General features: G+C 56.4%; 7 protein-coding genes across 7 annotated transcripts; 4 read left to right on the top strand and 3 right to left on the bottom strand.

Annotated features, from left to right (window-relative positions):
* Nucleotides 1–35: 35 nt before the first annotated feature.
* P884DRAFT_193239 (glycosyltransferase family 57 protein) lies at nucleotides 36–1,897 on the top strand (the record flags this gene model as incomplete). The annotated part of the gene is made up of 2 exons (XM_069437740.1): nucleotides 36–273; nucleotides 351–1,897. The coding sequence occupies 2 exons, from the start codon at nucleotides 36–38 to the stop codon at nucleotides 1,895–1,897; spliced, it is 1,785 nt and encodes a 594-aa protein (XP_069300505.1).
* Nucleotides 1,898–3,798: 1,901 nt separating this feature from the next.
* P884DRAFT_297008 (uncharacterized protein) lies at nucleotides 3,799–5,469 on the top strand (the record flags this gene model as incomplete). The annotated part of the gene is made up of 6 exons (XM_069444466.1): nucleotides 3,799–3,960; nucleotides 4,015–4,069; nucleotides 4,141–4,173; nucleotides 4,270–4,382; nucleotides 4,483–5,246; nucleotides 5,331–5,469. The coding sequence occupies 6 exons, from the start codon at nucleotides 3,799–3,801 to the stop codon at nucleotides 5,467–5,469; spliced, it is 1,266 nt and encodes a 421-aa protein (XP_069300504.1).
* A 1,463-nt stretch (nucleotides 5,470–6,932) lies between these two features.
* P884DRAFT_255398 (SURF4 family-domain-containing protein) lies at nucleotides 6,933–8,711 on the top strand. Its single transcript, XM_069440983.1, has 4 exons — nucleotides 6,933–7,356; nucleotides 7,454–7,566; nucleotides 7,643–8,136; nucleotides 8,213–8,711. Exons 1-4 carry the CDS (start codon nucleotides 7,196–7,198, stop codon nucleotides 8,348–8,350), a joined length of 906 nt encoding a protein of 301 aa, XP_069300503.1. The 5' UTR covers nucleotides 6,933–7,195; the 3' UTR covers nucleotides 8,351–8,711.
* A 407-nt stretch (nucleotides 8,712–9,118) lies between these two features.
* On the bottom strand, nucleotides 9,119–10,745 carry P884DRAFT_237025 (uncharacterized protein). The gene is made up of 2 exons (XM_069440017.1): nucleotides 10,526–10,745; nucleotides 9,119–10,462 (listed from the first exon to the last, which is right to left on the bottom strand). Exons 1-2 carry the CDS (start codon nucleotides 10,584–10,586, stop codon nucleotides 9,162–9,164), a joined length of 1,362 nt encoding a protein of 453 aa, XP_069300502.1. The 5' UTR covers nucleotides 10,587–10,745; the 3' UTR covers nucleotides 9,119–9,161.
* Nucleotides 10,746–11,503: 758 nt separating this feature from the next.
* Nucleotides 11,504–14,708, top strand: P884DRAFT_255395 (NUC169 domain-containing protein). Its single transcript, XM_069440982.1, has 9 exons — nucleotides 11,504–11,975; nucleotides 12,038–12,127; nucleotides 12,192–12,341; nucleotides 12,398–12,510; nucleotides 12,565–12,841; nucleotides 12,897–13,035; nucleotides 13,088–13,252; nucleotides 13,310–13,944; nucleotides 14,028–14,708. Exons 1-9 carry the CDS (start codon nucleotides 11,572–11,574, stop codon nucleotides 14,404–14,406), a joined length of 2,352 nt encoding a protein of 783 aa, XP_069300501.1. The 5' UTR covers nucleotides 11,504–11,571; the 3' UTR covers nucleotides 14,407–14,708.
* Nucleotides 14,709–15,170: 462 nt separating this feature from the next.
* P884DRAFT_192716 (SGNH hydrolase-type esterase domain-containing protein) lies at nucleotides 15,171–16,569 on the bottom strand (the record flags this gene model as incomplete). Its single annotated transcript, XM_069437695.1, has 2 exons — nucleotides 15,171–16,322; nucleotides 16,420–16,569. The coding sequence occupies 2 exons, from the start codon at nucleotides 16,567–16,569 to the stop codon at nucleotides 15,171–15,173; spliced, it is 1,302 nt and encodes a 433-aa protein (XP_069300500.1).
* Nucleotides 16,570–17,554: 985 nt separating this feature from the next.
* On the bottom strand, nucleotides 17,555–18,340 carry P884DRAFT_267099 (uncharacterized protein; the record flags this gene model as incomplete). The annotated part of the gene is made up of 1 exon (XM_069442078.1): nucleotides 17,555–18,340. One exon carries the CDS (start codon nucleotides 18,338–18,340, stop codon nucleotides 17,555–17,557), a length of 786 nt encoding a protein of 261 aa, XP_069300499.1.
* Between the last annotated feature and the right edge of the window lie 3,519 nt (nucleotides 18,341–21,859).

The raw sequence follows: 21,859 nt of genomic DNA, 5'->3' as shown, positions 1-21,859 counted from the left end.
CCTTCTCTCCGACCTGAGCGATATCCTCGGTGACAATGGCCAAGCCATCGCCTTCTTCACACAAACCAAGGCGAAAAGCCAAACATGCTGTCGATTCGCCGAGCAGTTTCCGCAGCAGCGGCCCCATCGAGACCTTGTCGCGAGCCCCAGCCTTCCCTCTGGCTGCCTTCCTCTGGCCCGCGAGGGGTACCGCCTCGCAATGGGAATTGCTGCCCCTGATCCTGATGGCTGTCGGCCTCTTCAGGTGGGCGGCGGGGCTTTGGGGTTACTCTGGTACGCTTCTTCTACTAGCCCGAACCCGGCGGCCCTCTTCGTGCCCGGAATCGACGAGGGTCAACTAACCCGGCCAGGTTTCGAGAAACCCCCCATGTTCGGCGACTACGAGGCGCAGCGACACTGGATGGAGATTACGACGCAGCTTCCCATCTCACAATGGTACTTTCATGACCTCGAATGGTGGGGCCTTGACTACCCGCCTTTGACGGCCTACCACAGCTGGCTCTGTGGCAAGATCGGCTCGCTCATCGATCCGTCGTGGTTCGCCCTCTTCTCGTCTCGCGGCTCACACGATCCGACGCTCAAGGTGTTTATGCGCGCTACGGTGATCGTGTCGGAATACCTCATTTACATCCCGGCCGTCGTGGTCTTTGTGCGCCGCTACAGCAGACTCAATGGGGTCGCCAATTGGTCCGCCGCGGTGGCCCTCGTCGCCATCCTGATGCAGCCCGCCACCATCCTGATCGACCACGTCCATTTCCAGTATAACACAGTGATGCTTGGCTTCGTCGTGGCAAGCATGTCCAGCATGCTTGCCGGCCGCAACCTCTGGGCGGCCGTCTTCTTCGTCGCCGCCCTGGGGTTCAAGCAGATGGCTCTGTACTACGCCTGCTCTGTTTTTGCCTACCTTCTCGGAAGCTGTGTGTTTCCGCGAATCAACCTCCCCCGTCTCATCGCCATCTCGGCAGTCACTGCTGCATCCTTTGCCATCTTGATCCTGCCCATCGTCCTCGGCACTCTCGTCGACGTGCACCGCGGGATCGACTCCCGCCCGGATATCGACGGCCCTCGGCCTCCCTTACCGCTCTTCCAATGGCTTGCCGACTACCTCGATACCGAGGCTTTTTATTACCCGGTGGTCGAGCAGCTCGTCCAGATGGTCCACCGCATCTTTCCTTTTGCTCGCGGCCTGTTCGAGGACAAGGTCGCCAATTTCTGGTGTGCCTTGAACGTGGTCGTCAAGATCAAGAAGTACCCGGCCGAGCTGCTCCAGCGTGGGGCGCTAGTGGCAACCTTGATATCCATCATCCCCCCCAATCTCGTCTTGTTCTTCCGCCCGAGGAAGGAACTGTTGCCCCTAGCCTTCGCCGCGACGGCCTGGGGCTTCTTCCTCTTCAGCTATCAGGTCCACGAGAAGAGCGTCCTGCTCCCGCTGATGCCAATGACCCTGCTACTTGCAGGCAGCCACGGGCTGAATAAGACCACTCGCGCCTGGGTCGGCTTTGCCAACATCCTCGGCTGCTGGACCATGTTCCCTCTGCTACAACGGGTTGGTCTAGCCGTGCCCTATGCGGTGCTTACTTTGCTCTGGGCATACCTTCTCGGCCTGCCGCCTACCTCGCTGAGCGTCTACTTCCATGAAGGTAGCAGCAGCTGGACCCAATGGGCTACGCTCTTCGTCCACGGCTCATTCTACCTGGTCATGGCTCTTTGGCACGTCCTGGTGCAGTCCCTTCGACCACCACCGGACAAGCCAGACCTGTGGGTGGTGGCCAACGTCGGCGTGGGCGCCGCTGGCTTCTCTCTCTGCTATCTTTGGTGTCTTGGGAGGTTGTTGTTGCAGGGCGAAATACTGCCCCGGTCATGGTTTGTGAGGAAGGATAAGGTGAAGACCCAGTAGACGGGTCAGCTCGAGAGGCCGTCAGTGAGAAAAGGTGTGCTTATTCCGAACGATTGGTGAGAATTCCGGTGCGATCTGGTGCCAGAACACATCTAATCCCAGCGCAGCTCGCCGACCAGGACCCAGCACAACTGGCTCCTTCCTGGCACTCGAACGTTGGCAAAAGAAATGGGTTGATCGACTGAAGGGTTCCGCGTCAGAAGATAGGATGCCATCTCCGTTGCAGTCATCAGTAACGACGAATGGGATAGGGAAGGTTTCTCCACGTTTAGACGAAGCTTCAAAGCTATAGACAGCTATACACCGGTTGCAAGCGGTCTTGGCTTAACAAAGACGAAGTCACCCTACCTTTTCAAAGGTTACACTCATCTCTCGGTGCAAGGCCGAGGGTTTTCGGCAGGATATGAAAGCACTTGTGAACAAAGAAGAGCAGGCAACTTCAGCGCATTAAAACCATCAGCTGAGTCTGACCGCCTTCGGTCGAACTAGGCCTCGTTTACGGGCCTTGGTGCGACTCGAGAAAAGAGCGTCATTGGCGCCGTGGCTTGTGTTGGGGCCCGGCACAGGTGCTGCAATTATGCGAAATTCTTTCAATGCTCTCCACTCCTCACAACCGACGGCAAACTGGCGCGCGAGGGACAGGTAGCTTTCTCTACTACGGATTACATAAAGAAGGTATGTACAAGGCTTCTTGGCAAGGTTACACTGCGGCTGACTCGTTACCCAGAAACGGCCAAGGCAGCAGAGATCGACCCAGATGCGTTGTCAATCCCCCGAGCAGCCAATCGCTCTTCGCGGCGTAACCAACATCGAAATCCTTCTTGGGTCTTGGCATGCTCTCAGCCCTTTCAACTAACAGCCAAGTTGGAATGTTGGACATCGGCCGTTGGGGTCCAAAACACACACACACAGCCAGAATCGCGCTCGGAAGATCAGCAATACCGTGGCTGTAGTGTATAATTAGCCCTGCGCCTTTCGCTGACACTTCACAGCTCATGAGCTGTTTTATTTTCATAATCCACCACTGCCTCGCTGCGGCCGGGCGGCGCGTGGTCTCAGGTTGATATGGATGCATCACTCGACCGACTCTTCTCCCATGGGGCCGGAAACGAGGTCTGGACTCGGTTCCCGCAGCACTCCTGGCCGGGGGCAAGCGGGCCGGCTCCGCTTGGGACGGGCCTGTTCGAGAACGTGTTGCACCGCACACAGTGTCGACGAAGCAATGTTGCTCGGAAAGCTTGCCACAAGTTACACTACCACTCCACGGCTCCCCGCCGCCCGCGAGACACTCTGCTCTCTTTCTGTTGCGAGAGTGGATGGCAAGCCACCGCGCTCGGCCTTTATCCGAGCCTTTTTGTCTGAGCCTTTGTCGATGACCTCGACTGAGAGCCCGGGACTGCTGCCCTCACTGCTGCCCTCACCGACACTAGTCTAGGGTGCACACATGGCTTCTTTGTCCTGGAAGTTCGACGCCGCCATTTAGACCATAGAAATATCGGCACACCCCATGTCCCCAAGATGGGACCATTGGGCATCCTCTTGTTTGCTCCCCTCAGCTTAATGTAACTCAGGCAACGAACGCGTCCCACCCTTCCACGGCCGAGTCCCGTTCGAAGGTTGGTTGTCCGTGGTGTACAGCTGGTCACTGGTTGAGCTCCGCTTCTCTGCCGGGCTTGCCCATCTCGCAACCAACAAGTCACTCGACCCCCCTTGTCGAGACTACCAACAGCTTCCTGCGGGCAAGGCAGCCGGCATTGAGCTGTAATACCCGCATTTGGGGTGCTAGAAAGAGACAAGTTTGCGCACCGCCTTTGTTTTCCTACTGTTCCGCGCCTGTTGGCTCCCCTCTCCTGCACTCGACATCGTCCATCCGGTCAAGAGGGAACAGCAGCACCACGGCCATGTTCATCCGACATGCACTCGGCCTGCTCGCTGCTTTGGCAGTCGTGGTTGCTGGCCAAGATGACCAGAATAATGATCCCACCCCGACCGAGGACTCCAACACGCCCAGTGAGACCTCGGACACTTCTGGGCCGGCGACAGTCACCATAGCGGTCGGAGCGGTAAGATGGAAGCCGATGTGCTCTCACGACCGAGGCTAATTGATGAACACTCAGAACGGCCATGTATTTACCCCTAATGAAGCCAAGGCCAATGTTGGCGACATCATTAGTGAGTTTTGAGTTGTCAGATAATCTGCTTGGTTAGCCAGGCTTGACTTACTCCCTGCTCTTCCACCTTAGAATTCACCTTCTACCCGGCCGGTGATAACCCACGTATGTGAACTGCTATCCTTTCTCCTCCCTCCATTCTCGTAGAGACACACAGGTGGCTGACATTACTGGATTTTTTGGGGGGAGGGGGGGTTTAAGACCGCGTCGCCCGCGCCGCATTCGGCTGGCCATGCATCCCCTATGAATACGCCAACATCAACAAGCCGGGCTTCTACACGGGCATCTTTGCGCCGCAGGTCATCTCCAACGACGTAAGCCGGCGAACCCCTCCCCCCCTCCCTCTCTTTCTTTCTCCCTCCCTGCAGAAGAGCATGGTTTCTAACCGTGAGGGATTGCAACGGCGAACAACAGCCCCCCTCCTACTCGGTCCGCGTCAACGACACGGAGCCCATCTTCTTCTACTGCGCCGCCCCGGGGTCCTGCGTCAACTACCACATGATCGGCGTCATCAACCCCAACGCGACCCAGACCCTCGCCGAGCAGCTCGAGTACGCAAAGAATGCGACGTACCAGCTCATGCCGGGTGAGAAGTTTCCCTCGGAGACGCCCGTGCCGACGCCGACGCCGGGCCAGGGCCCCCCGACCTACTCGGGATCCGGCGAGGATGACGGAGGCAGTGGGCTGAGTGCCGGGGCCATTGCCGGCATTGCTATCGGTGGCGCAGCTGTGTTGATCTTGGGGGCAACGCTGCTGTATCTCTGCGGGAGGAGGGGTGGATTCGATAAGGCTTATCGCAAGTCCATGCTGGCTCCTGCGGCTGCTGCTGCTGCTGCCAGAAGCGGTGGAGGCGGTGGTGACGGCGCGGCAGGCGCTGCCAGACCCAGGTCGCCGAGCATGGTCGAGGCAAACTACGCTAACGGGCCTGCTGCTATCGGCGGTGGCGCTGACGGACTTGGTCTCGGCCACAACCCCAAGAGTCCCGGGCAGGCCACCGTCTCGACTTTTTCGGGACACGATGTGCGGAGCTCGATTTATGCTGGCGCCGGCGGCTATCCGTACATCGGGACGACACCGTCGCCTCCGCCGCCCGGAGCAGGCACGCTGCCTCCGTATGGCTTTGCCGTGGTCGGGCAGCCGCCGCATGGACATCCGGCGTATGCCGGCGGGATTTATCCGTAAGTTTTTAACCCCACGCAATCCCACTGGGGCCTGCAAGGGAGGCAGTGGCACGCGCACTAACGGGCGGATGTAATTTTCAGGCCGCCGCATTCGTCGCCCAGAGCGGAGCAGAACACGCCTTTCCTCCATGAGCCGGCGCCAGTCGAGCTGCCCTCCGGGGAGCCTCCGGTACCGACAAAGTCCCCGTCGCCTGGGTACAAGTCTAGCCAGTACCCATGAGCGGGAGACCTTGTCTCACAAGGCTTTTATTTTCCCAGCTCCCTTGTCACTGGTGTCTCGGTTCTCCGTCCGGTCCTGGCTCTCTTCTTGGGTCCAAGATATTCATGGAAGCGGCGTTGCATTGCTTGGCATAGCCGATACGGTGATGGCTGCCACGACTTCAAGGACATGATTTGGAATGCTTTCAACGTGTTTCTGTTCGCCTAGATAGCGTAACAGACATCCAACAACTCTCTGCACACGCGATGAGCTCAAGGTGCATCTCGGAGACCACCCGCCGCATGGTCCATCCAATCACTAGAGGCTTGATCCCGGTCACGATACGATGTTGCGGTTGATTTGTAACGAGTCCGGCTGCCTCTCAGCCAAAGGCTTTGTTGTCCAAAGCTGGAAAAGGAGGAGGCATTTATTCGGCACTCCGCCCGGCTGATTGATAGAAGAGTCGGGAGAGAGGGAGAGATCTCTCCGCAGCATCAAAGCCGAGAGAGCGTGTGTGGAGAAGCTTGCTGCCTGGTTTCAATACTCGGGGTTTCCTACTATCGTTAGACGGTTGCCACGAATGAAGGTACAACAAAACAGACAGGTGTTTCGGGCGGATAATGTAGCTGTCCCGGGAAATTTTGCGAGTGGACCGAGTCGACCTGGATGCGGAGGGATGGGAACTTATTGTTTCGTTAAAGCAGCTGCTTGTGGACAGTAGGCTAATAAAATGGAGACTGCATCGGCAGATCTCCCAAACCCCGCAAATGTCTATTTTCACTGAACCCGGTTCTCTGCCGTGGAGTGGCGGATGTGTCATCATTGTTCTACGGAGAATGATGCAGGCTTTGCCCATCTGGGACGTTTCCACCAAAGTCCGAATGACCCAAGAGAGGGAAGTACCTGACACTACGGAAGTACTGCTAGCAAAGGAAGCTCAGACAGGTCAAGGTCAGGCAGGTGCGTTCTGTACCTTACAGGTAGGGAATGTTTTACGCTACATAAACGTTCCAGTCATGCTCGGTTAATGTTGAGGAAAAAAGGTCCCTGCGTGGTGGAAGGGGGCTCGGATGCTCCGTCCGCACGCCATTCTAGAGTTGGGATGGAGTCCAGCTGATACACACGGCCCTTCCTCACTGCAATGTACACTAAGGATGAGCTTCGGAGGTTTGCATTGGAGGATCCACAGCTGAGTTGCCAAGTATTTCTGCTAGCCGCTACGTCACTCCTTGCGCAACAAAGCACTGCTCGATATAGTACCGGCTAGCGAAGCTACTGCCCCACCCACCCACGGCAATCGCCCTGATGAGGCAACACATGTGGGTTTGCCGTTGGTTAAGGACACAGTTGTAGATACCACCGTCGGTCTGAGCTTCACCAATCCTCAAATTTCTGAACAATCCGACCCGCCATCTCTCTTTCTCTTCCCCGCCGCTTGCGAACCGAACTTGCGGGGGAAATCCTCAACTTCTTCGTCCAGCTTGCCGAGCTTGTCTGGGGCCCGTTGCTCCCACTCTTCTCTTCCTCTCCTTGTTTGAGCCAGCTCGTCGCGGCCGCGGTTTTGAAATCCCTGGACCCGGCCAAACCCCTCGGCGTTCCAGTGTTCTTCTCCTCTGGCCTTCCGCTTCCTCTTTTCCCTGCCTCCTGCCATTTTTTGGGTCAATTGCGCCAGCCGGACTGCCATCTTTTCATTACCCTCCCCGTCAATTCGTCCATCCGATTCCCACAATCGCCGACAGCAGCAGCAATGGCGCAGATGCGAGGACCGGGTAGCTACGGCATCGCCGCGCCGAGTCCATTCGGCGGGCCGACCGACGACAAGTCAGCGCAGAGCCCGCTCGAGGCGATCCGCGAGCAGACGAGCAAGATCGAGGACCTGATGGACACCGTGAGCGAGCCGATCAAGCCGTGCGTATCATCCCGGGAGCTTTGCTCCCCTTCCCCCCCCCCTTACAACCGTCTCCCGGTTCTGCCGGCCGAACGCTAACATTGGGCGCGCTTCCAGCTACTTGCCCGCCATCGGCCGCTTCCTGATCGTTGTGACCTTCATCGAAGACGCCATCAGAATAATAACACAATGGAATGACCAGCTGCTCTATCTGCACGACTACCGCCACAGTATGCCCCTGACCCGCAGACTGCCCCCTCTCAACACGAGCCAGCTGTCCTAACATGTTCCGCCCTCGCTGTCCAGTCCCCTCCGGCCTGACGCACCTGTTCCTCATCCTCAACGTGATCGCCATGGTGACGTGCTCGACCCTGGTCATCATTCGCAAGCACTCCGAGTACGCCGTGGGCGGGCTGATCGCCGTCGTCATCACGCAGGCGCTCGGCTACGGCCTCATCTTCGATCTCAACTTCTTCCTGCGCAACCTCTCCGTCATGGGCGGCCTCCTGATGGTGCTCTCCGACTCGTGGGTGCGCAAGACCAAGGCCTTCGCCGGCCTGCCCCAGCTCGAGGAGAAGGACCGCAAGATGTACTTCCAGCTCGCCGGCCGCGTCCTGCTCATCTTTCTGTTCATCGGCTTTGTCTTCAGCGGCCAGTGGTCCATCTGGCGCGTCCTGGTCTCGCTTGTCGGTCTGGTGGCCTGCGTCATGGTGGTCGTCGGGTTCAAGGCCAAGTTCAGCGCCACCCTGTTGGTCGTCATTCTGAGCGTCTTCAACGTGCTGGTCAACAACTTCTGGACGGTGCGTGTGCTTCCCCGGAGAGAGGAACCCAATTACCGTCATAGGGTGCGCTGATTGACTTTTATTTCTCCCATAGCTTCATGAGCATCACCCGCACAAGGACTTTGCCAAGTACGACTTCTTCCAGATCCTCTCCATCGTCGGCGGTCTCCTCCTCCTCGTCAACAGCGGCCCTGGCCAGTTCAGCATCGACGAGAAGAAGAAGGTTTACTAAGCATCTCGCACGGACAAACTGGTCGCTGGATTGACCGAATTGCCATAAGCCAAACGCAAGAGACGAAATATGCAACTGGTTCTCGGACAAACGCTTTGGGACGACTCGGGATCCGGGCAAGAGTGGACTGAAGTTGTGAAAAAGGGTTTCATTGGTCGGAACTATCATCCCATCACTTCAGGGTGTGACCCATGTTTTTTGATGCAGAAAGCAAACAGCGCCAATAAGTAACGGGAAGTTGGGGTCATGGAGTTTTGAACGGTGTTTCTTGGTGTCTCGGTTTGGGTTTGGCATACATATGTTTGTGATGTATCCCATTCAGGTCCGAGAAAAACACTTCAGACACAGCAACAGATGTCCCTCGTCCGTACCATGGCCTCTCCTTATGTTGTATAGTACACTATTTCGACCGAGTACCGTGATAGTTGAGAGTTATCCCGGATACTAAAAGTCCTCAAGCCGGCGTTAATTGATTGTTGCTTTCCGAGCGAACGGTTCTCCTGGTGACCTACCACAACCGATAAAGCCGCGAGGTGACACAGCGCGGCGTGGCGGGCTGCAGGTCTTGGACGATCCACATAATCGTACATTTCGCCTCTACCTCCCTCTGATGTGCGCTCCCATTGTTTAGTTTTCCGGTCCAGGCTGTTGCGGGCAGCCGTATCTAGCGGTCCGGAAGATGCTGCTTCTCCCTGGCTGTGTCCGACACCGACACCCGCTCAGGAGCAGCCCGGAGGGCGATAAAAGGGCGCGAGGTCCCCCCCCCCCCCCGGGTTGTCTTGATCCATTCCAACATTGCAGACAATCTTGCTCAAGGAATAACCAGTTCATCCATCGACCGTTTGGCGATATCGATGATTCGCAGGCAGGTCGGCTTCTCGGTCTCTGACGAGAGCGAAACGTAGCCAACGCCGCATTGGTCTTTCTTCACGACGCCTGCCTCTATCAGTGCGTCGAGCTGCTCATGCCGCCGGCGGGACCGCTCCTCTAGCATGGCGATGATATCCTTTAACCCCGGCTGTTGGGCGCCTTCCCCCTCGGCCCCCGGCGTACACTCGTTGATGCCGTATACGTCTAACTTGAGCAGGGAGCGCACTGTTAGGCGCCAGAGAAGCGGATCTAGCATGGCACCTTCGAGACGCTCCCGTGCGTTGCACTTGGATGAGTCCATCTTGGCCATCCATCCCCACAACCCTCCGTAACTGCTCAGCATGAAGGGGATCTGGCGCCCTTCACGGTCCGCCGCCGCCGCCTCGGCGTCGACCATGGTCAGAATGCGCATGTACGCGTTGGAAAGGGAGGGCAGCAGCGCGCCAAGCATCATGATACTCTGGAAAGCTTGTATCGAAGATTTAGCGTGCGGGTCAATGGGCGGATCGCCGCATACGGGGCAGAGGACGGTATCGTGAGCTGCTTTTGCTGCGGTGCGGGCGACTCGCATGGCTGCGGGCACGTCCTTGGGGAGGGTCCGGAGGGAGTCAAGGGCAAGGTAGAGCGACGAGAGACAGCTACACGATATGTCGCGATCCGGCTCAGAAGGTGAGGCGTGGGTGCTCGGTGAGGTGGCGGACGGTGGGGACAGACTGGGAAGTCTCTCGAGATCTCCCGAGAGCATCTGCGCGACTTCCTCGGCCGTGATTTCCGGCGCTGGTTGGGGGGTTGGTCCGGGAGGTGGCTCGTCAAAATTGATATCGCCTAGGTTGCCGCTCATGGGCCAGAAGACACCGGGGGGGCGGGCAGTCTCAGCTTGTTTCACAAAGGAATCTGTCCCTGAATCCAAGCTATTTTGTGCTGGTGGGGGCGGGAACTGGGTGTTGGGATCGACTATCTCGAGAAAGTTCATATCCTTGTTGCTCATGTCGAGGAAGGAGAGGTCCAAGTCCATGCCGATGGCTCCATCGAACTGAAAGTCTGGAACGACGAAGGGTTGTACACTCTCTGGTGGTGCTTCGGTCGTCTTCGCAGCTGTGGTCGGCGGCGCGGCCACCTCAACTGGACGATGTTTCCTTGGCCGGCCCATGCGCTTCTGGGGCGAGTATACACACTTGATGCCCTCGCGTTTGCACCGAGCACATCCATCGATCTCTTTGGAACACGCGAGCTTCCTACCTCCTAGGAACGCGGACGTTAGGTGTTTTCGCATGTCACTAAACAGGGGGCTATTGCGATGCTTACGACATTCATCGCATGCCCGGCGTTTGGGCTGCTCCGACGTTTGCCTATCAGCCGCGTCCATCTTGTTTGCGGCCGGAGGGGCTCGTCCACAATGAGAGAAGAGGATGTCGGTATTCGCTCCTTTCGTTTACGTTTTCCTGTATTATTTAGACGAAGAAGATATGGTATCAAGATGTGGATTATGCCAGTCCTTGAGAAGCATGCTGATGCTTGGAGAACGATGTCGATGGGATGGTCCAATTAGTTGGGACAATGGATTAGTCAAGTGGGAGGGGCGGAGGATGGGCCGTTCGGGGTCAAGTGGGGATTACGTGTGTCAAAGATGGTTATGGAATAATACGTACCAAGTATTTGGATACAGAAGCATTGGCGGTAAAATCCCTGCACGAGTGGGAAAGCGTCAGCACTTCTCGCCTAAGATGCCAAGAAACAGGAGGACAATATAACACACTTGGTGAATTGAAACATTGCACTGTTGTAAGTTATACAACTTGTTTATTGTTGCTGAGTTTCGATTCATCTATGGCAGGTTTCGCAGAGCATATTGTTTTCGTATGTATCAGTATAATCCGTACATAAGATCGAATTGCAGATGAAAGTTACGAAAAATTACTAGCGTGTCCATCAAGGTACATGCTCATCCTTATCCCACCTCTCACGGCCAAAGACGTAACCGCGTTAAAAGTTCTCTGCTAAGGGGCCTGGTGAATATTCAACTGAGAGGTGTTCATTACACCTCCAAGTCGTGAGACGTTTTTGTCAGGCTGCAAAAGTCAGGTAGTTTTTTTTACGCTAGGCAGTCGTATACACTACTACGAGAGCATCCAAACCATGCAAGGTGGGGTATCTCTCGCGATTTAGCACGATTACCGAAAGCAGTTTAGTGCCACTGTTTGTTTTATCGAACATTATCTACGAGTATGCGGGCGGTGACACAAGCTTCCCGCCAAAAAGTGATTAGAAGCGGCAGAAAAAAAAAGTGTCCCATGATTGGGCCTACTTTCCGGATCACTTGCAGACACATGATATAATACGCAGGCTATACAATGGGGTCAAAAGCTGCAGATAAGAAGCGCAAGTCGAGGGAGTCGGACTCCGAGTCCGATGATGGGCTCGGAAATGGCCTCTTCGACGGTGTCTTGTCGCAAAGCGAGGATGAAGAAGATTACATCCCATCCGATGACGACGGCGATGAGGACGAGGATGACGAAAGCGGGAGCGAGGACTCTGATGCTAGCGAGGACGGCGAGGAAGACGACTTACTGAGCGATGACATTCCTTCCGATGTCGACGGCGACAGGGAGATGGACAAGCTGGCCAAGCAGCAGGGCGAGCTCGAGATTACGGAACCTGGCGTTGACCCGAAACCAAAACAGGAGGAGGAGGAAGGGGAGGAAAGGAACTACAGGATTGAAAAGGATGCCAATGGAGGGGTGCGATATGTCTACGAGTACGTTGCTCACTTGCGTCGTGTCTGTCTTCCCAGCTCGATGCTGACTCAATCATCGACAGCGAAATCGACCCCGTGTACGATTCGGACGACACGGATGCAAAGGAACCGGTCAACACGATAGGAAACATTCCCCTAAGTTTCTACGATAGGTGAGAATACCCGACAGCACACGGGCAACCAAGGAGCCACGAGAACTAACCCGTTATCATGTAGCTACCCCCACATTGGCTACGACATTAACGGCAAGAAGATCATGCGACCAGCGACTGGCGATGCGCTACAGAGTCTTCTCGACAGTATCGAAGTACCGAAGGGGTGGACAGGTTTGACGGACGTGGATACTGGCAATCCGCTCAACCTCACGTACGTTATCCCGAGATCCACAATGCTTGCCGGAGCCGTTCTGACGAGCACGACAGTGATGAAGAGCTGGAGCTTGTTCGCCGGGTCCAGATGGGTCTCCTCCCGGAGGATCTTGAGGACCCATACCCCGATACTGTGGAGTATTTCACGTCCATCGAGGAGAAGATGCGTCAGTACATCAACATGATCCCTTCCGGTGACATCCTTAATTGACTGTGAATAGCTCTTAGCGCTGCTCCCGAGCCCAAGCGGCGTTTCATCCCGTCTAAGAACGAAGCCAAGCAGATCATGAAGTTGGTCCGCGCGATTCGCGAAGGCAGAATCCTTCCATATAAACCGCCCGAGGAGCGCGAGCGGGAAGAGGAGGAGCAGGAGGAGGTGCACTTCGATCTCTGGCAAAACGAGGAACCCCGGCCACCTAATCCGATGCACATTCCCGCCCCTAAACTACCGCCCCCCGGTTACGACTTGAGCTACAATCCACCAGAAGAATACCTGCCGTATGTGTACTCTCATCCATGTCCTGCACAGCCGAGCCACTGACGCGTATTCCAGGTCCAAGGAGGAGCGTGAGGAGTGGGAAAAGGCAGACCCAGAAGATCGAGAAAAGGACTACCTCCCGCAAAAGTACACTGCCTTACGCAAAGTGCCTGCATGGGACAACTTCGTTAAGGAACGGTTCGAGCGGTGCATGGTACGTCGGTCCGTCAAGTGCCGAGCTTTAACAGAGCTGACGTCGGATGTAGGATCTATATCTGGCGCCCCGTGTTCGCAAAAACAGGCTCAACATCGACCCCAACTCGCTTCTTCCTAAGCTGCCCTCTCCCTCCGAGCTGAAGCCGTTCCCCACCGTCGTCCAAACCATCTTCCGCGGTCACGAGGGTAGGGTACGAAGCGTTTCGATTGACCCGGTAAGTTCTCCTTCTGGTCTGGAGATAATTCAAATTGGCGATGCTAACAGCAAGCAGAGTGGCGTTGCGCTGGCAACCGGAGGTGATGACGGGACGGTCCGGGTCTGGGAATTGCTCACAGGGCGGCAAGTATGGTCTGTCAAGCTCAGTAGCGACGAACCGGTCAACACGGTCCGATGGAGGCCGACCAAAGACGCCTTCATCTTGGCCGCGGCCGCGGGGGAGGACATCTTCCTGATGGTCCCCACGCACGCCAGCGTCACTCCTGCTCTCGACCAAGCCAGCAGGGACATACTGGCGGCCGGCTTTGGCTATGCCACAAACGGACAGCAGCAGGCTCTCCCGGTTGGCAAGGAGCCGCCGGCGAAATGGGCCCGACCCGGCACCAAGCTGGAGGATGAGGGCGTCCTGATCAGAATCACCGTGAGGTCAACAGTCAAGGTCATCAGCTGGCACAGGAGAGGCGACCATTTCGCTACCGTCTCGCCTGCCGGACAGCGGAGCTCAGTGGCCATCCACACGCTCTCAAAACACCTCACGCAAATACCCTTCCGGAAGCTCTCGGGCCTCGCGCAGACGGCCGCTTTCCACCCTCTCAGGCCGCTGTTCTTCGTGGCCACACAGAGGACAATTCGATGCTACGACCTCCAGAAGCTCGAGTTGGTCAAGGTCGTCCAGCCCGGAGCCAAGTGGTAAGTTTTTATTTTATTTTTATTTATTTTTACCTTTTTCCTTCCCTTCCGAGCCGCAGAGTTTGTTTGCTGACTCCGCCCAGGATCTCGTCATTCGACATCCATTCTGGCGGCGATAATTTGATCGTGGGCAGTTACGACAAGCGTCTCCTCTGGCACGATCTGGACCTGTCCAACAGGCCGTACAAGACGATGAGGTTCCACAGCGAGGCCATCCGGCAGGTCCGGTACCACAAGGGCGGACTTCCGCTCTTCGCCGATGCCAGTGACGACGGCTCGCTGCAGATCTTCCACGGCAAGGTTCCGAACGACCAGTTAGAGAACCCGACCATTGTTCCGGTCAAGATGCTCAAAGGGCACAAGGTTGTCAACAAGCTCGGTGTGCTGGATATTGATTGGCACCCGCGCGAGCCGTGGTGCGTCAGCGCCGGTGCTGACGGGACAGCTCGGCTGTGGATGTGAGAGGGGGAATAGGGAAGGCCTCGGATTGGTGTTTGGACAGGATCAGGAGAAGCATCTTTTGTATCTTAGGTTTCCTCCCGCCCCCCAAGCCCCTTTTTTATCTTCAAGAGGGTGTGTTGGAAATACCGTGGGCATCAGAGCGGTGGATACCAAAATATGCAGCAGTTGTTCGCTCTGGTCGTTGGGAGAGCTGCAAGGGCCTTTTGTAGATTTGGCGCCAAATCTGTCGCTTGTTGTGTGTATCTATGCCTCTCCCGTCCCTAAGCCAATGTGGTTGTTCCGGCTCTTTCCGGAAGGAGGGCTTCAAAACATGACAGGCCCGCTTGATGTGCATATCGAAACCATCATCGTGCCTCATTCGGCGTTCGGATCATTTCCGCGCCTCGCCGCTTACATGCCGAGACATATTTTTTTCCGCAAGGGTTGGTTTGATGACGTGTAATCAGTCCGATTATGTTATATATTATCGAAGGTAGGATCGGTATTCTTGTTTAAGAAAAAAGAAAACTCTCCGCCCGGGGGGGGGGGGGGGGCGGGGGGAATGGAACCGAGAGCTTATCATCATCTATAATAAGCCATCTCCACGTTCCAGTATTCATTTCGTTTTTTTTTTTTTCTCCTTTGATTCTTTCTTTCTCCCGCGCTCCCTTCCCTTTCCGCGCTCCCTTCCTCAAACTCAACCCTGCCCTCTCTCTCTTGCCTTCCCCATCCCACAAACGAAACAAACCAAGCTAAGCAGCCTTTTTCTTTATTTTATTTTTTTCTTAAACCATGGAGTCCACGCCGCCGGCGAAGCGGACAAACAGGCCGAGGTCGACGGCGTCGGCCATGGCCTTGTATCCGGCAGGGTTCAGGTGCAGGTAGTCGCCGCTGTCGTACTCGGTGCGCAGCATGGTGGCGTTCTTGGGGTCGCGCACGGCCTGGTCAAAGTCGACGACGGCGTCGAAGCGGCCGCTGGTGCGGATCCAGCGGTTGACGCGCTGGCGCTGGGCCTCGCGCACGGGGTCGCTGTAGGGCTGGCCGGGCCCGCACATGGGGGTGATGGTGGCGCCGAAGACGGGGATGCCGGCGCCGTGCAGGCGCGTGATCATCTGGTCGTAGGCGGCGATGAGGCGGTCGCCGACGGCGGCCTGGCTGGCCGGGTCCGGGGCTGCGGTGCCGAGGTCGTTGACGCCCTCGTAGACGAGGGCGTAGCGCACGCCCGAGCGGGCCAGCACGTCGCGCTCGATGCGGCCGAAGGCGTTGGGGCCGAGCGAGTCGGCCAGGACGCGGTTGCCTCCCGCCGCCATGTTGGCGACCGACAGCGGGCGCAGGAGCGGCTTCTTCCCGCCCGCCGCCCGCAGCCGGCGCACCAGCTGGTCCGGCCAGCGGTCGTTGCCGTTGGTCGTGGAGCCCCGCCCGTCGGTGATGGAGTCGCCCACGATGGCGAGCGAGCCGTGCGTGGCCGGCAGCCAGGCCTGCAGGGCCGAGACCAGGAACCACTTGTCGATGCGCTGCGTCGTCGGCGTGGTCACGTCCGCCGCCGAGACGAGGTCGCCCTGGGTCAGCCAGCTGGTAGTGCGGCTGCCCGGGTGGCCGGTGATGGCGAAGCCGGCCTGGCCCGAGGCCAGGTAGACGGACACGGTGACGCTGGTCTGCGCCTTGACGGGGAAGTGGATCGGGTCCGAGACGACCAGGGCGCCGTTGGGGACGGCGAAGGAGCGCGAGCCCGAGAAGGTGAGGTACTGGAGGGTGCCCGGGCGGATCGCCGGGGACCCGGCGGTGCCGTTGGCAGGCAGCGCGATGGTGGCCGCCGTGATGGGCAGGTCGGAGCCGCCAAAGGCGTTGCTGAACTGGAGCCGAATCGTCGACGCGTCTTGGGTCACGTAGACGGTCGTGCGGATCGTCGTGTTCTGGAACACGCCATCGGTGCCGTTCTAGGCAGGGTCAGCATAAGGGGATCCCGTCTGGCCGCCCTGGGTGAACAAACAAGGTGAGAATGGCAGGCGGAGGTAGCAAGCGGGTGATACTGACATAAGGGGGATTGGGCAGGTTGTACGGTTCTACTTCCTGGGGCATTGAAGCCCAGATGTCGACCCAGTGGTTTCGACATGACCCGACCGCGATGCAGCTTGCGCCCAGCGCGAGACTGAGAAGCCGGCGGAGGCCGAAGGTGTTGGGCATGCTGACGACAGACAGATCAAGATCGCGAACGTTGCTGTCGGTCGGAAGTTCCTCCCTCAGTTCGGCCCTGCCGCGAGCAACGGGCCAAGGCGTATTTATACCCGGCCCTTGAAGAAGCACATTAGCATGTGCCAAGTAGGAACCCGCTGCAACCGTTGCAGCCCATGGCGCTGGTGTTGTCGACCGGAGGCTGGAAACCCGGGACGAAGAAGCTCGTGGTGTTAATCAGGCTAAATAGGGTCCCGTCGGGCGGTTCCATCGCTTCGTCTTTTACCAGGACGATTTGGGGCATGGTGGACTCGGAAACACGGGACTGGTATCTCCAATCAGTCTTAGCTGATGGGGAAACCTGGAGTTCTCCCCATTTCCAATGCAACCTCATCCTCTTTTCCCCATTCCCCCGCACCCGACGTCCGGGAATGCGGAGGGTGGAGATTTGGAGAAAGAGTCAATCAATGATCCATGGTCATGCAGGTCCCACGGAAGCTTTCCAGAGGACGAAAGCGGGTGGTAAGATCAGGGTGGCATTCTTGGTGATGCAGGGACGTGAAGCGAAAAAGACAAGATCCAAGCTTGCGGCCTTTACTCCGCACGTCCCGAGATATTCCACCAATCGCTTGCTACCCGAATCGGAGACGTAGACGAAACCAACAAAAAAAAAATTGATAAGAATTTACTATCAAAGCATAGCAAGAACCATTCAACGAAAGAGAAAGCGACTATACCGGGTACGCAAGCCGAAACATAACATGCAAAGAACACGAAAAGAAACCGGTGTGATGTGGTTGGGGGGCGTTGGGAAGGGGCAAAGTGGCTATGAGGTGACTGAAGGGGTAAAAGAAAAGCATCCAAGGTGAGACCAACCCACGAAAGAGCAAAACTCTGACCGACTCGTGTACCTTCATAAGACATTAGGACCGGACCGGACCTCTCCACCGGAGAGAACTGACAACCGCATCTCGTCCGACCTGCTGGCCACTGTCGCTCATGGACGTCCCCGATCCAGCTCTCCTGGCCAAGGACCCAAACCGTTCGAGCAACCTTCAAGACGACGACACTGCCCCACGCCGGCCGCCATCACCGGCGGCATCGGCATGTCGGTCGACCACATCCCCGCCCCGGCCACGTCCTCGTCGGTCTTGGAGGGCGGCATCACCATTACCCAGTCACCCCCCTGACTGATGTTGCTTCCCGAGACGGAGCGCTCACCGCCGGGTCCGCCGCCGGCAGTCGGGGCGGTCAGCAGGCTGTGCTCCAGGCTCGACGACAGCGTATCGTTGTTGTTGTTGTTATTGTCATCGTTGCCCCCTGTTTGGAAGCGGGAGCCGATGCCGGCGCTGATGGTCCATTGTTTTATATTGCCCGTGTAGAGATACCCTAGCTCGCGTTGGTGCAGGTCCATGTTGGAGCTGGTCAGCGGCGTGTGCGTACGAATGGGCTCGGAAGGGAGCGGGGCGACGGCAGGCGCGAAGGGAGCGGGGAGGCCGGTGATGGTGGCGGTGTCGTCGGTGCCGGGGGTCTCGGTGGAAGAGTTGGAAGGGGCTTTGTGATCGGGGCAGTAGCCGGCGATGGTGTCGGTGCGATTGGCGCCGTTGAGGTCTGCTTCGAGCTGGGCCAGTGCGCCGTCAGCGGAGGCGTTGGCAACTTGACCGGAGGACATGTTGTTGGGGTTGAACTGAGGCGACCTCCCCTTGGTGAAGGATCCGGTTTCAAAGGAGGGAATCATTTCCCAGAGGCTGCTCGCGGTTGACCGACGGGAGGGAGTACGCATTTTGCTGAAGATGGCGGGAGCGGGAGGATGGGTGCGCGTGCGGGTGCGCGTGCGGGTGCGCGTGCGTGTGTGTTTCGGGACGTTTGACCTCTAATGTGTTACGGCTTAGCAAACCTTGCGGAGCGGATTGCTTCACCCCAACCCAAGGAGCGGGCAGAACGAGGAAGAGGTGAGTGGGTGCTCAAGGCCTTGAGCTCCAAAGGCCGACTGGGGTGGGTTTCCCGAATGGCGGGGATTTGGGGCGTGAATCGGGGAGGAGTGACCTGCCTAAATACCCGCCGGAGACGTGGGACTGCTTTGCATGGCGGCTCTCGAACAGCGAGGGCCGATGGCAGTGTTGATATATGCCATGACAAACCCAACCTGGTACGAAAACTTCCACACACAGATGATCTGCTTCTGTTTAGACCGCTTTCGGAGTGCTCACATAACGGTCTAGGGTGGCTTGTGAGGGCAGAGACCAAGGTAGGGAACCCGATTGGAAATGACGGTGAATTTCAAACCGGAAATGTCCATCACCTGCTGCTTGGCTGGCCGGCGTTGACCGAGGCCTCCGATTGTCGGCTGGTTGAAAGCTGTCAGGTACTCCGTACTCCTGGGGCTCATCCGCCGCGAGCGTTAACCTGTGACTGGTTGGCTTCTTGCCGAGTTTAGGCTCGCAAGCCAAGATGCGCGCCTCACTTTTCCGGGCTCTTTCACACACGGCCTGCGCTTACTCCATGTGAGCTCGTGGGGGGACGCCTTCCTCGCGCCCGATTCACCCGGGCACGGTACAAATGCGGCTTCCCCAAACTGACGTTGGACCTGGGCTGCCGTCAAGCTTATCGTTGGTATCGTTGATTTCAGGCATTTCTTTCCGCAAAACTGTCCGGCTGGCTAGTGCCAGTACGTAATCATGTCTGCAATGTACGGATACTACAATCCATATATCTAATGCCGGCGCTGGCCGCGCGTGGGGGGAGACTTTGACGGGATGGTACTGTATGTATGTACATACATACAGATTGCACTAGCGACTATGCCAGAAGGGACATACGGTGCCTCGCAGCTCTAAGCGAACTCCTTGCATTCGGTCTTAGTCGCCTCAAAATCTTGGGCTCCTGGGGTTATACCAGCAGGTGCCGAGTCTAACGATTTTACGAACGAGATTGGCTTTTCCTCCTACACTAGGGTTGCCAACGATGGACCGAGATGAATTGAGCCATGTATGCATGTATGTACAGCGGTTCCTACATACGAAGTAAGGAACAGTCTGTGAGTATAAACCAAATTGACAGCTCCACACAAATGCTGCCCCCTGCAAGCCAGCCCAGCAGGGGCAGAGAGGGGATGACATCCATGCATGCATGCGTGCATGGGACGAGATCCTTGGCACCGCTTGGTAGGTATCTACCTATCTACACAAGTGAAAAGTGAAAAAACAAAACAAAACATGAAATCAGAGTTATTCATCTCAACCGATGCAAAAGCCACTGCGAACGACCTACATATGAACATAGAGAGCATCTATAGAGAACACCGAGGTCCTGGCTGGGCAGAGGGCAGGTAGTCCCAAATATAGTGAAGGTGATAGTTGAGCGAGCCGTGTCGGTCGTGTTCTTGTATCGTTGTATGTGCAGTATGGAGGTACATTCCAATGTATGTACTGTACAGTACATACCAGGTAGGCAAGGTACAGTACATACACCTCCTCCAGGATAAATAATCCTAGTGCGATACATGCCCCACTTTTCTTCACTTTTTTGCAAGCCACTTACACAATCATCACACCATGTCACTCTCCTAATAATTTTCTATACGAAGGTACTTATAGATAAAATCCCTAGGTTAGGAGCCGAGTTTAGCCAGTATTCGAGTATAGGAATCCAGGTCCTACAGTGGCTGGCTCGAAGCCTAGATTTGAGCCCTATTGAGAATGTATAGCACTGGATGAAGGATTAGCTTGAACATCGCTACGATGTTCAATCGCTAAGTCTTACAGGGCTTTGACTGGCTGTTCTGGAGGCGTGGGAGGCAGTACCCCCTAAGTGTCTTCAGTGCCTAGCACACTCAATGCCCCGACGGCTTGCAAAGGTAATTGAAAACCAGGGGGGCAAGACTAGGTATTAATACTTTTATATTATAGAAATTTGTATTGGGTTGGTTGTATCTAGACTTCTTGGCCACTTTTCTGATTTGCGTTAGTTGTGGGGCATGTATCGCACTAGGATTATTTATCCTGGAGGAGGTGTACGGATTACATCGATTAGGTTGTATACACGGATTACAGTAATCCGTACACTAATGTATGGGGCGCTCCGTACTCCGCATGCATGGTTCAGATCAAGGGCGGGATTGCCGATCCTCAGCTCGAACCGACAAGCCAGCCTCCGACGACGCTCAGACGGGGAGTGGGGAGCTTCTGAGAAAGTTCGATGCTCCACGAACCCACGGACCGAGCAAGGCATTGCCGATCTCATTGATCGCCAACAAGGGTGCTGCTCTCACACTACGTACAGCACCCACGCACTAGTGTATGTATTTACAGATCACTCCATTTCCCGTGCACTGCTAGTACGGAGTTTAACTACCCTCCTACACTACGCAGTATACGCGTCCATTGTAGCTTACTAGTAAGGCACGCAGGTCACGAGGAACTAGAAAGCAACCACAACCCACAACTGGCTGCCCGTCTTCGGCGCAATTGCAGGACCGGTCACAGTAATGCAGGGTGCAGCACCCAGGGTCGTTCTCTAGAGCAACATGCCGCTTCACTTCACCTCATTTCAATATTTCGCCACCTGCACCGCAACCAGGCAGTTAGTTGCATTTCATTCTCAAACCAATCCTGACTCCGCAGTTAGTACGGACTAGTTAATTGGTGCGCGAACCGTTTGTGGCACTCGTCTTTGAGACGAGATGCGGCGGCCTACACTCCGCTACTAGGAGGAAAAATGCATCCTGGTATGGCGAACAACTGCAGCACCCCACAACGCAACAAATGACTTGGCCGGCCCCGGACTCGACGTGCTACACGGGAGTTTCCTGACGGAGAGGCCGAACCCCTGGCACACCGCCGCTTTGACACGCTGCAGTGCACGGAATCGAGACTGGGCGCGCCCATCTATTAACTATACGGATTACACTAATGAATTTAGTGGACTGTTCTCATCATCGTCATCACCATCCCAAACGTCCACCACACCGTCATCCAATCCCTTCCATGTCATGAACAGCATGTGCATGTACGGATACATACACTACATACAGTTCACGATTGCGGAGACGGCGTCGAGAACTTTCCTCTAGTGGAGGAGTCTAACCAGGGTGCCGTCGATCCCTGAGGGGTGAAACACGGGAAGATCTTCCTATACAATACTACACTAACACTGCACTACACTACTATGTATGTACATGAAGCATGCGGTTGTAAGCAACCCGTACGCTAGTGTACGTGACGTACACTTAACGAACGCACCCAAGCTTCATGTGTGTGTGTCACACAGAGACACATCTTCCTTGCATGCATGGAACGAGGTA

The sequence above is a fragment of the Thermothelomyces heterothallicus genome (assembly GCF_042370625.1).
Source record: "Thermothelomyces heterothallicus CBS 202.75 unplaced genomic scaffold P884_scaffold_3, whole genome shotgun sequence".
NCBI classification, from domain to species: domain Eukaryota; kingdom Fungi; phylum Ascomycota; class Sordariomycetes; order Sordariales; family Chaetomiaceae; genus Thermothelomyces; species Thermothelomyces heterothallicus.
The sequence above is the reverse complement of the archived record's forward strand: the minus strand, read 5'-3'. Positions and strand labels throughout refer to the sequence as shown.